Source organism: Python bivittatus, unplaced genomic scaffold (genome assembly GCF_059951505.1).
Source record: "Python bivittatus isolate LINGU-HERP-01145 unplaced genomic scaffold, Pbiv_v1 ctg000200_np1212, whole genome shotgun sequence".
Classification (NCBI taxonomy): domain Eukaryota; kingdom Metazoa; phylum Chordata; class Lepidosauria; order Squamata; family Pythonidae; genus Python; species Python bivittatus.
In genome coordinates this window covers 18,585,446-18,604,018 of record NW_028277040.1, presented here as the reverse complement: position 1 = coordinate 18,604,018, position 18,573 = coordinate 18,585,446, and the positions used below count along the sequence as shown (strand labels likewise).

General features: G+C 37.5%; 1 protein-coding gene across 1 annotated transcript in view; it reads right to left on the bottom strand.

The window, feature by feature from the left end:
- CCDC141 (coiled-coil domain containing 141) overlaps positions 1-18,573 on the bottom strand; it is a 120,051-nt gene that overhangs the window by 59,420 nt on the left and 42,058 nt on the right. Inside the window, 2 exon segments of the mRNA XM_088135750.1 lie at positions 5,544-5,738; positions 14,936-15,055. Of these exon segments, the coding sequence (XP_087991876.1) occupies positions 5,544-5,738; positions 14,936-15,055 (315 nt within the window).

The window sequence follows — 18,573 nt, the reverse complement described above, 5'->3', positions numbered from 1 at the left end:
GGGTTAGAGGGTCTTTGCCCAAGGACCCCTACTGGTAAGGTAGGTACCAGCCAGGATTCGAAACCTGGTCTCTCGCGTCAAAGGGTGGTGCTCTAATGGCTACACTATCTAGGCGCATATGCACGCACACACACACGATATACACACACAATGATTATTAGGAGTTTTCTGTACAATATACACACACACTATATGTGTGTGTACATACAGTACATACATACACACACAATATTGATTACACATCTAGAAAACCAATAAAATACTATTATTTTGTAGGTTGCATTGAAACTAAGCAAGGAGAATGAAATCTAAATGTTCCTTCTAAAGTCCTAAGACACTTCCAGTGCATCATAACAATACTTTTTGCAGTGGGGAACTTCTGGCTGTCCATATGTTGCCAAACTATAATCCCCCAATCAACATAGTCAATGGTAAAGGATGCTCAGAATCAAAATTCAGCAGTATATGGAGATTCTAGCACCTACCCTACTCAGTGGTTTTAGAAGAGTAATATTCCTAGTCTTATTCAAAATACTTCCTTCTTCGAGTGGAGTGAAAGAGATAATGATATTGAATAAATTTTCACTCCTACTGTTAATTGAATGCATTGTTGCATTCTTAATATATAAGAACAAAAACTGAAAATGGATAATTTAAATTAGTAATCTCAGAGCAATGTGAAAAACCTGAAGATTAATTAATTTTTCAAAATCACAGCAGGGGATTATTCATTCCATGTGTCTGCTAATGTAATTCTAAACAAAATATGAACTCTTTCTTATAATTAAGTTATTCAAATTTAAGCCACACCATCAGATAGCTTTCATACTGTGGTTTTTTGAACACATGTGGCAAAAAAAAATTAATAACAGGCAGTATATGTATATTCTTTACAGTGTTTGAACGCTTCCAGGTAATCTGCTCTCTTGCCTTGTCTATAGCAGTAGGAGTCCCACAAGACACTGCAGCAAACAGGAAGAGGAAAGGCTCAGGAGAGGAGTGCAGAAGGAGACAAAATGGAGAACTGAATGCTATGGGAGAGCTATGTCTAAGACTGTTGTGTAATAAAGGGTTTGTGATGTGGGTGAGCTATAGGACATTTTCACGTTTACCTGTGGGGACATTCGTTTATATTGTCAACAGCCCACCATCCACTTATACACATACTTCAGCCACATAAAACTGCCTAGAGTCCATGAGGACTGAGATAGATAAATTGCACAAATACAATAAATGAAACCAGCATTTTGCCACCTTATGTCCAACATCTCCTTTGCATATTATAAGTTTATAATTATGTTGTTCAGTACATTTCTGGAAAAATAAATGTGGCCATTATTTTTGTGTCTACGTTGTCTGATTATGGATCAAACTCATTGGTAAAGGAGTATATTCATCAGGCTGTTGATTTATTTATGCTAGAATCTGAGGCATTCTCATTAAAATAACTCCATGTTGCTTTTCAGCAAGATGCTTTGCTCAGGAGATGTTGATATATTGCTCAGTCCAACAAATGGTCTCAAGCAGCCATTTAAACATGTTGTTGCTGAATGTCCTATACATTGTACCTGAATCTAAAGTGCTGAAATACTTAAAGTTAGCTCATGAGATGCCCCAAAATGTGGTACAAAACAGATTCTGCATGCTAAGTTTTAATAGCTAAATATTGACTCAGATGTGGAATGCTTTATCAAGAATTGTGCTGCTTATGTGCAAATTCAACCTTTACATGATAATCAGCCACTTTTCCCTACCATCTCCTCCTTGGACCAAATCGGGCACTGATTTTGTGGACTCCACTTAACAACGTCATTGATTATTACTCTTCTTACCCTGAGGCAGCTTTGTTTGACATATATTTCAGCTGTTGCCATTCTCAGTGCACTGCAGGACATTTTTGTTCATTTTGGATCTCCTTATGAAGTGTTTACAGATAATGCACAACAGTTGTGGGTTACCTTGCTTTAACTTTTTTCCATATGTGACATTACTATAGCATATCTGTGCTTCCAAAGAGCAAGAGAAACTGCAGGCCGCAAACTGTGAAGGGAGGGGAACTGGAAAAAGGAATTAGCTAAGACTTTAACTGCATATCATCCTACTCCACAAGGGCTTCAAAGGAGACACCTGCCAAATTGCTTCTTTCTCGGGGCATTTGTATTAACCTTCCTGGTCTGTCTCAAGTGAAGGTGGCTGATCATCAGAAATACTGGGACCAAAAGAAATATTATGCTGATATCACACGTACAGTCAAATGACACAGTTTGAAAGTGGGGACTTGGTATATGTTGCTAACAATTTGGCTGGTGATAAACTTCAGCCAACATATAAAAACATTCATGACCTTATCTTCTGGAGCATTTTTGAATCTTTATTTGAACCTGCTAACCCCAAGGATGGTAGCATTTTAATTAGAAATGTCAAGCTTCTGAGAAAGGTTCCATCTCAACTGAACTGCAGCAATGTGGTAATCCCTTCTGCTTCTAATCTGGCGACTGCTGCAAGATTACTGAGACTCCTGCACCATAGAATGCTGGAACAGAGAGAGCAGTTTAGTAGCAAACGCTGGAAGCTCTCAGGTGACCTTCACAGAGGGGATGACATCTAGAAGTGGCAGATTTGTTAGAAAACCTTCTAGATTTCATGAAATGCTTACATAGTTTTGGATGAAGGGAGGGAGGGAGGGAGGGAGGGAAATTTGTGAGTCTATTTTTTCTGTGGTACTGTGATATTTTCTAACATTAGAAGAATTGGTTTATCATTGTTTCTACCTACAAAGGGAAGGATGTAATGACATCGTAGCAAACAGGAAGAGGAAGGACAGGAGTAAAGTATAGGAGAGTGGGTGAGTGCTATGTCTAATACTGTTACGTAATAAATAGTTTTAAATTACAGCTTAGCCTGGAATCTGTGTTAAGAATCTCTAAGAAAGAACACAGCACCTCACATGGCTATGCTGTTCTCTCTGGCTTTCTTTTCTTCAATTTAGAGTAAGAGTAGTTCAACTTTGGACTTCTAAATGATATTAACTACAACTCTCAACTTCCATCACTTATTGGCCATGTTGGCTGGGGTGGAGATAAGTCCCGCAACATCAGGACTTAACTTCCACTTCTGATTTAGAGAACATCTTGTGTCATAAACTAATATAGGCATTCAGATCTTCAAAAAGAATCCAGTTCCCATTGTCTCCTTTGCTTGCCATGGAGCAACAGACAGAACCTAGTGGAAATTCCCAGATGAATCCCAAGTAATATGAATTCTACTGGTAAGTGGAAGATGGAACTCCCCCATCTGGGCTTCCGGAAAGGGCATATTAAACATGAACTGCTTTTGTGGCTTGACATCTTAATCATCATCCAGCTCTTAAGTCCGTCTGCACGCTGCAGTTCCTTTTCTTCAGCTGCTCCTTCTAATGTTGGAGCTTCAAAATCTGGATTACAGCATCAACTGCCCAGTACCAGAAGTTCTTATAAGAGAAATTATTTATCTCTCTTGGAATTCTCCCTGAAACTCTTCCACTTCTTTTTGTCCTTACCATCTGGAAAGTGTAGCTGCCACAACCAAAAGAGACTGTCATAAATACCTTCAGCATATCCCTAATACACTGACATTTTTAAGGGATTAATTATAAATTTTTTGAGCACCAATCTTAGCTGAGTAACACAGAACAAACAAAGGAAATACTAATTTGGGCTCTTTACTGCATAGTCTTCAGAAAGACCTAGTGGTTGTGGAAGATTTTATAATTCTAATGGGACTCTCCAAACATATTTAAAAAAAAAAACAGTTTTAAGGAGTGGCTTACTAATAGCCTATCCTGATGCTAAGAATATAAATTACCAGCAGTAAAGTCATGAGGGAGAACCTCCCTGCATTTTATTTTCACTTCCTACAAGGAAATATAAAGAAGTAAAGCCGTGTCACATTTAGTAACTACTCTGGAATGGGAAATAGAATGTTAACATTAAAATAACTGCAGCGTTGACACAGAGATTCACATAATAAATTCAACCTTGTAGAGACAGCTATATATGTGGATTAACCCTGAGGAAAAGAGGCTTCTTTCTCACACAGTTCCCTACTCCATTCCCTTGATTTTGTAGTTGATTTCTAGAGTATTTGGGTTAAGTAAAAAACTACATAGCTTATCAGAGTAGGGAAACTGCTCTAAAATACAGCTTTAAATTTAAATATTTAATTTTGAAAGTCACCAAACATTTTTTTTCTACCTTTTTAAAATTCTATACTCCAAACTTTAGGCCTCTGGCAGTCTTTCTCTTTTTAGAACCTTGTGTAGAAGGTGCACACTTAAAAGAGTTTTGAGTGAAATAATTTGTCTTAAGCACCGGAACTGGACCTTAGCCACACAGAAAGCCAAGCTTTCTTTATTTTGGCAGAATTATTTTAGGCAGATAGGAAGATATTTTGTTGCTACCAGGAGTCCAAAATCCTTGCTATAAGTCATCTAGACTATAGTCCTATGAGTAGCTCACCGTTCTACCTACCTTACAGGCTCTGCCTCCATAAATGCACTTCCATACATGCTTACCTAAAATCTTGCACGGTATACTTTCCATTCCATGCAGGCAACCTAGCTAACCATGTTTGTGTGGAAATTATGGGAGATTGGAATTACCTATCATTAACTGTTTTGATCTGAAAGATCACTTTTTGTGAGAGGTACATAACATTTTACAAAGCTCCCCGGGTTAATCATCCATGGCTTCTTCCATGTGGTTTGGAAGATGGCAACTTCCATAACTATCACTCCTCAAGCCCTAAGCCCCTCTCCACTTTTTGTCTAACATGATGACAGAGTACAAAAAATTGAAGCAACACCACTCCTTGCTTTGTCTCTCTGCATAGCTCTATCATTCCAAGTTAGAACACACCTGTGTGATTCCACCCTGTCACCTTTAATCACTTACTGAACTGATTAATTCCTGTTCAACAGTGATGCATCTCAAGCTGCCTTTTAAGCAATTTCACTTCTGCTACACTGGACATCTAGGGAGCTTTGGGGTGGTCTGGTTTCTCCTTGGTGAAAATTCTTTCATCATCCCATCTCCTGGGCTAAACCCACCCTCTGCACTCCCAGTTGAGGATCCACTTCCAGTTTTCTTAGTAATCCCCAGAAAAATGCACACAACCAGAAATACAAATGGGAATTGAACGGGATTCTACTGTGTCATTTTTTGCAGGCTCTGATTGGTCAGCTGGAGGAAGCACTGACTGCTTCAAGATGTACTTGGTGTTTCAAAGGTTGATTTCAAACTGCTTTTAAGGAATTGTGAGTAGAAACCCCGGCAATGTGGGAGTGCCCTATGACCTCATTAATAGGATTGAGGGGGGACAAAAAGAAGCACTGCTGCCAGAAAGTGTGAGAAAAACTTCAGAGTGGTTTGCAGATGCTGCCCTTCCCACTTAACCATTTAAAAGCCCTCATCTGTTTATCAATAGGGCTACAAATCTAAGGGAGGGCAAGCCTTTTTCTTAGCTTTACAGTTGGTTTCTGTTAGGAATTTTGTTTTTTGACTAACCTTCCTCGCTGCGATGAAGAAGTCATTGGCTTCTTGCAATAGTGCTTTCCGTTCTTCCAAACAGCGATTCACTTCTTGTTGCAATAGGTTCATTTTTTGATTCGAAAGCTTTAGATGCTCTTTCTCTGCATACTCCTTTGAAAATAGAATTTTGAGTGCCTCTGATTTTAATCCTTGCAGAGCGGAATTCCACTCCTGGGAAGAGAAGTGTGACTCAGTTAATTAGCTGCCAGCGGTGATTTAGATTCAAGTTACTTGAATCACAACAATCAAATAATCATAGAGAAACAGATTAGAATAAAATCCACGCTAAGCTAAAACATCCCATGCGTCAAAAGATAACAACCTAAATAGCCACAAGAAAATACATAGAAGTCAGCTTAAAAAGAGTAAAACTGAAATGTCTTATGTGATAATAATCTAACAACAATAAATATTCTTTCCATATATCATGGTTGCCAGAGAGAAGGCTAGTTAGATATCTCAGGGCAATAAATTTCAGAACTAAGAAGTCTTTATTTAATCTGAAAAATCTCTCTGCCAATGCTAAATTATTTATTAACAATCTATGATGGTGTCCCAGGAGAAGGACTGCGTGAGGAGAAGAAGGGGGAAGAGGCATGTATTTAATTAAAACCCATATTGACGTCTTTAGAGAGATGTCAGGAATATATGCCAAGGCTATATATTCCCAGCAGGGTCAATCAAAGTGTGAAGGTCATCCCAGCTGCCCAGCTAAAGCAAGCAGGCAACTATATTGGCCAGCAGCAATATAGGAAGATGCTGGAGGCATCGTTTTAGTGACAACGGCAAAAGCATCCATTGATACTGTGTGGGATAAGGCAATGGGAAACTACTCCTGTATTTTTATCAAGAAAACTACATGAATACAAAATATAAACTTATTGATGATATAATGCTGGAGAATGGGCCCTTTAGGTTGAATGGCATTCCACAGGCTACTGAGGAAGAGCGGACGATCTTTTGGAGTACTAATGGCTATTTTATGACATGGCTAGATTAAAGCCTTTGGGATATCTAGTTGCTGATGCTGCCATACAGGAAAAGAAAATCTGAAACTGCAAAGACAAAATTACAGTGGAACATGGAAGTGCACACAGGAAAGCTCAAAACAGTGAAAGATGGAATGAACAGAACTGCAAGAACAGTCTTAGCTATAATCCAGTCAATGACCAAATAATATCAGTTAGACTTCTTGTACAACCCTTTAATATGATGATAATTTAAGTTTATTTTCCAACCATTGTTGCAGAAAATAGGAGGTTGATGAGTTTTATGATGAAGCTCAATTTGAAATTGACAGAACATGCAAGCAAGATGTGCTGTTTGTGACTGGAGAATGGAATGCCAAAATTGGAAATATTAAGAAGGAAAATGTAGTTGGATTGTATGGCTTAAGAAACTGACATGAAGCAGGAGAACAACTTATCAATTTCTGACAGTCTAATTATTTTTTCATAGCTAACACTGTTTTCAAACAACCAAATCAACACCTCTATACATAGACATCACCAGATGGAGTGCAAAGAAATCAAATTGAGTATATTCTTGCTTAAAAGGAGGTGGAGGAGCTCAGTTATAGCTTTAAAGACAGGGCCAGGTGCTGACTGTGGAACTGATCATGAACTGCTCATGTGCAAGGAAGGAGGAGGAGAAGCAGCAGCCGCCAACTACTTTCCACAGTATGATCATGAACATATACCCACCATTTTCAAGGAGAACATCAGGAATCACTTTGAAATCCTGAACTTCATGAATAAAGAACCAGAGGAACTGTGGAATAAACTTAAGGAAATTGTTAAGGATGAATGTGAAAAGAGATTGCCAAAGATCAAGAAACAGAAAACAAACTGGATGTAGAACAAACTGGAAATTGCCAAGAAGAGAAGTCAAAGCCAAGAAAGACAAAGATCTCAGAAAGGAACATAGCAAAGAGTTCCAGAGATCCATTAAAAGAGCCACAAGCAGTATTCAACAACATCTGAAAAGACATCAAAGAGGAAAACAGACATGGAACAACAAGATTTTCAAAAAATCTCTGAACTCAGAAGGAGGTTCTAACCTTGAACTGGTATGCTAAAGGATGCCAGTGGACAGACAGTAACCGATTCAAAGGAGATCAAACACAGATGGAAGGAGTATATTGAAATACTGTACAGTAGAGAAGTCAACACTGAAGATTCCTTAGAAGATATTCCCTACTTATAACTAGAAGATGAAGTAAGATTAGCACTCCAATCATTACCAAGTTGGAAGTCTATAGGGGCTGATGAAATACCCACAGTTATGTGACAAACAGAGTTGGCCAACAGATTGGAAGAGCTCAATCTACATTTCAATTCCCAAAAAGAGAAGCTTAACAGAGTGTGCAAACTGTTGTGCAATATCCTTAATTCACGTGCTAGCAAAAATAGAGAAGGCTCTAATGCTGGGAAAGGTGGAAGAAAAGAGAAGACAAGGATGACCAGTAGAAAGGCAGATGGATTCAAGTACAGTGGTGATGGCTGAGCAGTTGAAAGATCTGAAGGACCAGGTAAGGGACAGATTGTCACGGAGAAAATTTGTCTGTTTCATTATTAAGAGCCAGCATCAACATTTATGGTGGGGACACTATAACTACATATCTGAAATTCCTGAATTACCAGTTGTGCAATTGGCTTATAGCAGAGGTATACAATCAACATTCCTGAAACACTTAAATGCTGTCTCCAGGTCCTTGCCAAAAACTGCTACTGAATTGTAATTTTTAAGATGACAAAAGGGGAAAAATTTATTTGTTTATTTATTTATTTGTTTGTTTGTTTATTCATCCATCCATCCAATTTATATAGCTGCCTATCTCACAACAAATGACTCTGGGTGATGTACAATAAAGCTGAAACAATTAATACATACCTAAAACAGTTATCAACTATTATTATTAAAAATATAAAAAACTATAAAAAGCAAAACTAAGAAAGAAATAGTAGGTGAAGGGATGTTAATAATAGTAATAATTTATTAAAGACATGGAGAATATCTGTACTTAATTCATATACATTGATCCGATTTAAATTCAGTCTTTTTCTTTTTCTTTTTCTTTTTTTTTTATCCTGGCCCTATCCATTTTTTTTTCCTTGGTGCTGCCAACTTTTTGGAGTGTGGCCCTTGGTATGCCATTCAAAGATCAAGGTGGCTTTTGATTCCAAAACAGTTATGCATCCCTTGCCTTTGTTAATATTTTGCTTGTGTGCAGGCAAGCATTTAGACATGGATGAGCTGTATGAAGTTTATTCCCCATAGTTTGGCCCTGTCTTATAGAACACAGTGGATAGTAAAATACTGCTTCTTATAGAACAGAAATAATGCTGAGTCACCGCAATTATTCCCCATAGGAATAGGACATTTATTAGTCATTTAATGCCCTCTGGCATTATTATTGTTATGGTTGGTCACACAGTCAGCCAGATGTTTAGACTGGATTTGGCATTTTTATCCACCTATCAAGTCCTTCCGAAGGACCTGGGGTAGGCAGATGTTGTGATTTGATGGTTTGATGGTGCTAATGGTATCATCGCAGGATATAAGCTGTTCCAAGTAAAGCTGCCTTTTGCAACTGATTGATGGAGATTTTGTCAATGCCAATGGTGTTCAAGTGGTGGTGGTGGTGGTGGTGGTGGTGGTTGTTATTATTAATAGATAGTAATGCTTATTTAGTACTATCTCTTTTGCTGATTATATAACAGTAAGACTGAAGTAAAAAATCTTCCTGTTCAAAGTCATACATTTCTGAGCTACAAAATGCCTACTCAACAAATTCAGCACATAGCACTGAGCTTTTTTCATACATTTTTGTCTTCATATACAAAATACAACAGCTTGTATTTTGTTACTTAATACAGGAACATTTGACGTATTTCGCTATAAGACTGTGCTTGCCTCCAAATTATTAAAATAGATGGAATTTAAGTGCTTGTTTGTATCCTAAAACCTCATTACAATCCATCTCCTGAAATATGGACACCATATTTAAGAGCAGTGGCTCACTGCCATCTTTAGTGGAGAGCAAACAGTTCAATAGCACCCATTCTAGAATTTTTCATTGTCTGTGAAGCAGCTATTATGGATACAAATGGTTCTGCACACGCAGCCATTGTCTGATCTAACATTACAAGGGACTCCGTTTCAGGCTATAAGATCTTATATACATTATTATTGTTTTTGCTATTATTATTTTACTTAGAGTGAAATCTTTCCTATAATATATTAACCCTTGTGAAGAATATGGGTGGAAACAGAAAATCAAGTGAATATTGATGCTTACTAATAATTAAAGCTTGTTATACCATAACACAGTGGCAAATGACAATATTTGCATATGGAAAATTCCAGATTGCTGTTCTGTTTAAAAAATCTTATGTAGCATTTCTGAGAAAGAGCCCAACTCTGATGTCTTGGAGAAGCAGAACCTGTCTACAACAGAAGACCTGCAATGATCTCATTCAACTATTTGATTTGTGCAGCATGCTAAGCCAGAATGTGGCTTGTTTAGTTAGTATGATGTGTGAACTCAATCAATATATGAGAGGTCCAGAAGCTTGTAAGATTTTTTGGAAAATGGAAAATGTCATTGTAACTTGACATTCTGATAAAACATGAGCTAGCAATGGTATTTAATGCTTTTCAGTTAGAAATTTGGTTTTTCTGCCACCGTCCACCTCTATCCAAAGAAGGAAACTAATGGGAAGCTAATCTGACATGGAAAGAAGCCTCTCATGAACAATACTGCAAAACATGAATGTAGTACTCTATGAAATGTTTCAATGGCGAACAAAGCAGCTGGTGAGAAGAACTATATTGCTCATTTATTGATCAAGGTAGCAAGAGTACTTTGATTCTACTATTGTGATAAATTATTCCTTTTGCCTTTTTTCTCCTTTGCTTTGTTCCTCAGCTTGACAGGAGCAAACATTCCCTTAGTAATATATCTGAAGACCTACTGAGTCCTCAGTAAATGACTCTATTTTCATTTCAGATAGTTACTGGCAAAAGACATTTGCTAGGCTTCTTTTATATGGCTGAAAGATGTATTACACAGATATTTTTGACCACTGATGTGTAAATGTTAAGGTTGAACATCCCTGGCAAATGAGTGCATTCTTAATTCTATTACTTATTATCTATTCTTCAGTCCTTGTTCAATTTGAAATATGATCTATGCCAATTATTAGTTGCCGGTCAGGATCCTCAAACTTACCATGAATAAGACACTAATGAAATAGAATCTCCTTATGGCGAATTAAGATAGAGAAAACCCCATTCATAAACAAAATGCAGAGTCTAGGTTGTACAGTACTGTTCATGTGCCAATTAAAATTTCATTTGTGGAGAATGCTTGCTTAAAAAAGTTGAAACCACTGATTGAAAAGAGTTTTATATAGAAATAACCCTTATAAATTGGTCTCAATAGTTAGTTCCTCAGTGCCAACCTAGTAGATAAAGTTCAATTAACATTTAATTTTCTTTAATAATCATAGCAGCTCTCTGCCTTTTTTAATCTTCAGAGTGGTTAAGAGTTTAACCTTTGGATCAGAATGATAATACTGGACAATGATTGAAAATTTAAGGGGAAAAATATAACCCTGAACTTCTACTAAAGGCAGAATATCTGTTTCATAAAAGCCTCATTCTTTAGAATCTCTGTAGATAGCATTCCATTCACTTAGAAGTCACATTTATTATTTAATGGTATGTGTTTCTTTAAAAAAAACACAGGATCATTTTATGAATTTTAAAATAGAAGCTGATTCTCTACTATCAATTACATGAAGTCCTTTTTTCCATTATAGGAATTTCGGAGTCACACACACACACACACACACACACCATTCCTTACCCCTCAATCTGAAATATTACTTCATGAGTATTCATGTGTGCACACTATTCAGGACCAAGTAAGGCCTTTTCATTGGTTTGAATTCCACATGGCCAACATCACATTTTATATATTTACTCTTAAAATGTAACAAATGCCTTTCTGCACTCAAGAAAGAAGCACTCAAGGCAAAGGTGAGTGAGATGCCAATGAAAGCAACAGATATATTAAATATACCATATTATGGTAAGATTATATCCGAATTGTGGATGTGTCTATCATGGGGGTTTTTTTGTCTACACTAAGGGCCAAAGAGCATGCTAAACTATGAAGACGACAATTTAAAAGCATTCCTGCTAGTGGTTGCTCATCCTTATTCACGTGTTCGGTAGCCATTAGTACAGAAGGGGTGAAGCCCTAGATATTTATGTACCCTATGTCCATATCAATTACTCTCCCCAATGAGAAGTTAATGTCATTTTGAAGGACGCCTATCCATCTCTGTGTCCATGCATATTGTCTCCTTTGGAGTAAGGCTAATCATAAGTTGGCCAGCCCATACATCAGCTTCTAAGGATATTGCTTGTTCTAGAGGGCCTTTCATGGATTCTGTACTCAGTGCCTAAATACAGGGATCATGCGATAAGTAACTCATTATCCAGATAAATGCTTCCTATAGCCCCATGGACAAAGATTCTTGGTCTTGGACATCTGCCGAGGTATTGAGAAAAAGTTCTGAACTATAGGATGAGTTCTTGCACATGTCTTACTTATCACACAGAATTCAGTGTCATTTGGGGTGGTCTAAAATGGCCATAAATGTTATGTTTTGAAGACTGAGTGATATTTGTAGCAAGAAAATGAAGTTACATGTTTTCACCCAAACCAAATAAAAGTCTGCTATTGCTGTGCCTTTTCAATTTCTTTGAATAACTCTAAAGACATATAGTCCTACATATAACCTATCGTTAGTGATTCTCCACAGAACAGTTCATCCTATTTCACTTTATGTCTTCACAGTAAGTAACCTTTTAAATTGCTACTTTCCGTGTTCCATTCTCAACCCCTGATAGATCTCTAGATTGAACTTGAAGTTTCTAAAAAGTTAAAAGAAGATAGGGTGAAAATGGAGAAGAAATTATACTTTACTAAATAAAAATAAAAATAAAAACATGGACCATTTGTTCACAAGAAGTTGTAGGGCTTTCAAAATCATGCACTTGCTAAGAAAAACAAATGTTCCTTTGAAAGTCTAGTTGCAAACAAGAGAAGTTGTTAAGCAGGAATTCAGCTGGAATGATTTTCTCCTCTTAATGGAGCAGGACTGAATTGTACTGAACATACTAGGTCTTGTATAGAAGATTTTGCTAAAAGTCTAGACAGATAGTCTATGTTAACTGAGGTTTTTTTTCCCCTTGTTAAATTTAATAACTTGCATACTGGAATGAAATATGCACACAATTCTGCTAATGATGGGGAAAACTGAGAAATATCTATGCAATTCATTTTGTAAAATAATTTAAAACAAAAGAACCAACTTTATCAACAGTAACCTCAAAGGTTACAGATGAAAAGCTGGTCCATAAAAATGTTGTAACCATATTAGAAAAACAGCTCCAGTGAGTTCAAGCTGGAATATTAACATAAATCTTTAAAAAGTAAAAGGATAATTGCTCAAAGACAGGGCAGCTCATGAAGTTCATCTTTCTGCAGATAACATCAGCGCCTTTGCTCCCATAGTGGCAGCTTTAGTGCCAGCTGGAAGACAGTTTGGAATCGATGGTACACATGACCCTCTGTATCATCTGTTTCCAATTTACAGGTTTTCCCCTAAGCAATGGCAAGTGCGGGAGAGAAGTACCAACCAGGTTGGGAATGCAATGGGCAATGAGTTCAAGCTGTGCACCTCCTCACATCAGAACCATGGTCTGCATCACCCTCAGCTATTTGTGAAAGAAAAGTTCTGGGCCCAGAAACAGCACGTGTATTTTGGCCAGTACAGGTGAATTGTTATTGTTCCATTTGATTTTGCATTCATCAGCCTAAATAAAAATGCATACACATTAACATTACAGGCATTTTAAGATGTTTTTAATACAGACTTATAGTAGTCTGAAGATATGTCCAGTCCACCACTGGAAAAAAAGTCAGAATAATTGTAATGAAGTTGTATGCATAGGTGATTAGTATTCTAAATATAATTTCACTAAGAAGGGAGAGCAATATTACTCTTCTTCCTAATTCTGAACAGTTTGCTACCATGTTCTAAACTGGTATCAGCATTTAAAACACTAAAAAATCAGGCTTGTGAAACAAATTACTTAATAAACTGGATAAAGTATCATTATAATTGTTGGCCATATATATTCATTTTTACTAAGAGGCTTTTTGTGCTTCAAAATAACATCTCATTGTAACTGTTCAATATAAGATTTGAGATCCCTTCCACATTGTTACTGTATGTACTTCCCAAACCAGAAACCATTCCTGCTGATCCTCATTTATCTTCCTCACAGCCAAGCGAGAAACACTGAGCTTTGGCATTTCTGCTTGAAAACCCTATTCAGAGGAGTTCTTCTTGTGTCATAGCTGAGGAAGAAGGAAATTGGTTCAGCTGCTCAATAGAGAGGACAATGTAGGGATCCAAAGCCATGTCACATGTGGAGACAGTTTCTCTGGGTGCAAGGAGCATGTGGGAAGTCACTCCTCCTACTCACAAGGGACTGTCTTGGTGAGGTTCCCTGTCTTTCCCAAGGGAAAGAAAAAAATGAGGGCAAGCAAAAAAAGTGAAATCTCTTGCAAAATGGCCGGACTTTATTTGAGGCATCATGAGCTCAACAGGGATGCTTACATATGAGTGGGGCCAAAGATTAGAGTCCTAATCCACAGGTTACAGCATTAAGCCAGAATTAATCTACCTTCAAATTCCTATTTAGCCATGGAGCTTACTGGATGATTTGCACTAGTCACTATTCATTAACTTAACTTATGTAGATAAAATGGTGGGGAGGGAAGAAGCTGCGAACACTTATGTTCCTAGAAATGAAGTTTGAGTGTGTGCATCTGTGCGTGTTGTGGATGTGGTAGCCTTTCGGTCTTTGAATTGCATGAAATCCCTGAACTATGTTTTTTTATGAACCAGGTTTATGATTTCATTTCATTGGCTTTTAAATTTTTTATTTTTTATTTTTTGGTATAATGCGATTTTTATTGTTGACTTTTACTCTACCCTCAAGCATACTGCAGAATTTGGTAGAAGAAACAGGGCAATTTCAGACTGAGCTGAGAAGAATGCTTCCTTACAAGGAGTAATAAAAGCTTCATCTTGAAACAGGAAAACAGCAATGATAAAAAAAGATAATGGTAACCAGATTATGTAACCTTAGATAAATGTTTTAAAAATCAATGTCTTAAACAGAACTGCAATCTTCTAAAAAAAAAAACCCAAAACATCAGTAGAATACTCCATAAAGGATTGGAAAACTGCAATGTGACCACTTCAGATAAAGAGTCTTACTTTAACCTTATATTCCATTTCCTTGTGTTCCAGAAGCAATGCTTCATTTTCCTTTAAAGATGACCCCAAGTTTTGCTTATTAAAGTAATCTTTTATATTCTTCTTGTACCAAGAGGTTATCTGAAATCAGAAATAATCTTTTAAATGAATACTGTATGCAAAAAGCTTCACAGAGGCTGGGTCAGTAGGGAGAGAATCTGCTGACACAGGCTCTTCTCTTGTGGACTGGCAGATAGAGGTTTACTTACTGTGTTAAGCCAAAAGATAATTTCTTAGATGTTGTTGTATGAACTCAGACAACTGTGGTTTGTTCCATAAACCATGATTACATAAATCAGAATTTAGCATGATATGTGAATCCAGCCACAATTGGTTTTTGCCTGTGGCAAAGATATTCTCAATCATCATGTAACAATTCTGAAATGAGTAGGGTTGATAGGACGTACAGTACATATCATTAGGTTCCCCTTTACAATAACCGGGCACTTTTAGCTCCACTGCCTTGAGATCCTGGAAAATAGTCAGGATAGAACTGGGCATTATGCCCTACCCAATCTGAAATGTGTGGTGGCCTATTATCTCGAGCAATGTAGAGAACCAATCATTTATAATCTTGGGTCCCACGATGGGGCAGCCATTGCCATATTCTCTCAATCGCTCAGTGAATCGCATCTTGCTCAAAAATGCTAAATGGGGATGGCGGGGGCAAAGGGTCAGACTGATTAAAACAGTATTAGGTCCTGAGGAGGCAAGCCCTGCCCCTTTTCTACAGACACTGCAACATTGTGTGTATGCCCCAAAGGGGCAGGGGTTGCAGCACAACACTGTGATTTCACCATTCTGACAAAAGCAAACACCACTATTTAGAGAAGAACTTTTCCATTACTCACCAAAAATTGCTTAATGCCATAAAACAATATACACCTTTCTTCAAAGATCAAAATAATATTAAAATATTGTATTTAACATAGTGAAGCCATAAACAGAAAAAAATAGCATTAGAATGTTAATCTTCTCTTGATATTGCTTATTCAACCTTGTTTTCCAAATACGTTGGACTACAGTTCCCATCAACATTGCAGCATGGGCATTTGCAAGTGGATTTAATTTAATTTAACTGAGCTTAATTCTGAATAGACATATAAATGTACATTCTTATTTTCATTTTGCCTCATTGCAACATTTTGTACATAGAACTGCGTTATGTAATACTTTTAAATGGCCTTTTAAATTGCTGAATTCATTTTAGTTTCAGCCAGAGCCTCCTTTAGGCAGTCTATGAATGCATGATAGAAAGGAGCAGAATCACAACTGCGTGATCCACACAAATGGATGATGAGGACTAAGACAATTTACACTCTAGACATTATGGGGTTTGGAGCAAAGGCAAGCGGGATGCCCCATGATTCCACTTCCAGAAATTGACTGCACTCAACTGTAGTGGAGACCATGAGGAGTAACTTGGTATCTGATGCACAACTGAGATCAAAGACAAGCAGTCCCACAATCCACACTGACCTCTCCTCTGCAAAGTGGCACAAAGTGACAACCTTCCCCAGCAGCTGCTGCTTCATGCCGGTATAGTGGAAGGACTGTTGAGTTAGTACTGGGGGTTGCCCAGGTTGTGGTCAAAATGGCGGCCAGAAGAGTGCTATCAAAGCAAGGCACATAAAAAACAGGTGGGACTTCCATCACACCATTTTGTCTGCCATCTTGACTTTTTTGACTACACCCTGCAGTTGGCCCTGATTGGGTCTGAGGAGAAACAGGCCCAAATGCCTCAGCCATGAAATTTACTGGATGATTTCAGGCCAGTCACTTTTCTCAGCCTGACTTATTGTACAAAGTTATTGGGAGGAAAAACACTAAGTAGGACTAATCACAATGCTACTGCCCTGAGTTCCTAGAGGGTAGCCATGATAGAACCGGGCTAAGTAGACAAGGCACATCATTTCTGGGCTACAAAGCCAGGATGACCACTAGCTCTTTGCTCCCAATTTTACACCTCAGCTAAGATACGCCTAAAGGAACTCAGTGATGGCATCACGTAAAGACTTCAAGTAATTATGAAAATAGAATCTGTTCATATGGCAGTATTCACTGGGGCTCCAGTGAATGTGTAGAAATCGATCCTGCATAATCCTTCATTAATTCCACAGCAGTCCAAATACGCAAATAAAATGTAATATAGTACACGCTAAAGTGCAGGTCTCTTATTTTAACTACGTATTGAATAATTACCCACACATAGACCACGATCCAAGACCTAATTACCCTGAACCCAGAAATCTGCCTGTATTGTCACTAAATCACTAGAAGTCCATCTTCCCTTGAAAGGCCTTTACCTTTTAAAATCCCATTAATTTCAGTGAGATTTCACTGTGCCTAATTACACTGGACAGACTCCATCTTCCGTCTTGTTAATGATTCAGCTACAAAGTATTCCGCTAAGAATATTCTGAAAGTAAACAAGAACGTTTCCAATAAACTCTTCAACCACAAACTCAGCAAATTACCTAAGGCGTTCAGAGTAGCATGGGATAAAAAGAGGGATAATTAATGTAATTAAATTTTAATTTGATGTCATACCACAAAGCTTCTTTCTGAGCGCTTCCAATTTATTCATTTTGATGTTGTTCCACATTCAACTCCTGATTTTATTTTTAAATAAAAAATCTGAAGAGGTGGATAAATGCTCAAATATTTTTTCTCCCAACAAACTTGGGATTTAATTTGAATCTAACAGGGAAAATGCAGTGGCTCAGTTGAGGAACGACAGCAAACTAAGCTTTATCATTATAAGACTGAGCCTTTCCTTTCCTTTTTTTTTTTTTTTTTTGAAGAAGGAAGGTTTGACATTTTCCCTTTCACTTTAGAGTACAGTGACTGTATTTTCTTGGAAAAAATAAAGGACAACCCTTAAAAAGGGGGAAATCTGAAAGAGGTTCATAAGGGTAAAGAAAAAAAAAAATAGGGAGCTTTTAGGGAGCTTCTTAACAACTATTATATTTTGAGCCCATGTCACACCCAGTGAGAGGCCATTCCTGAGGATCAGAGTCATAATGGAGAAACCACATCTCCAAGTCTGCCTGCCCCCCAACTTCCAGGTAATGGGGCACCACCAACAATTAGTCCTGAGAAAGATACCTCAGACTGGTTGAATCTGATTAGAGGAGTCTGCCTTGAATTTACTCAAGGCCAAGCCATATAGGACTTTATAGGTTAAAACCAGGATTTTGAATTGTACCCAGGCATCTATTGGCAACCAAAATCAGGATCCAAAATTATAAGCCATGGTTTAGGATTTCAATTGAGGGAAACAATGGTTTGTTGCTAAATAATAGCAGGAATGACTGAACTCTTCCCCTTGAACATGAATGAAGGGAAATGGGAAGAAGTGACATATGAATCTGAAGCATGCTGCAGGTCATCCCTGCTCCACAAATTGTGTTTTAGAGGAAGACTATAAGATTGACAGTATGTTTTCTATGTAGATTTGATTTGATTAGATTTGATTTTAGAAAAAGAAGTCTGTGTGAGAAATGGCTCCTTAGCCTAGGCGAGGAATCCCAACCTTTTGAAATCATTTGGTACATATGACATTTTTTTTTTAGCAAGCAATGGGTGCTCCAAGAAAA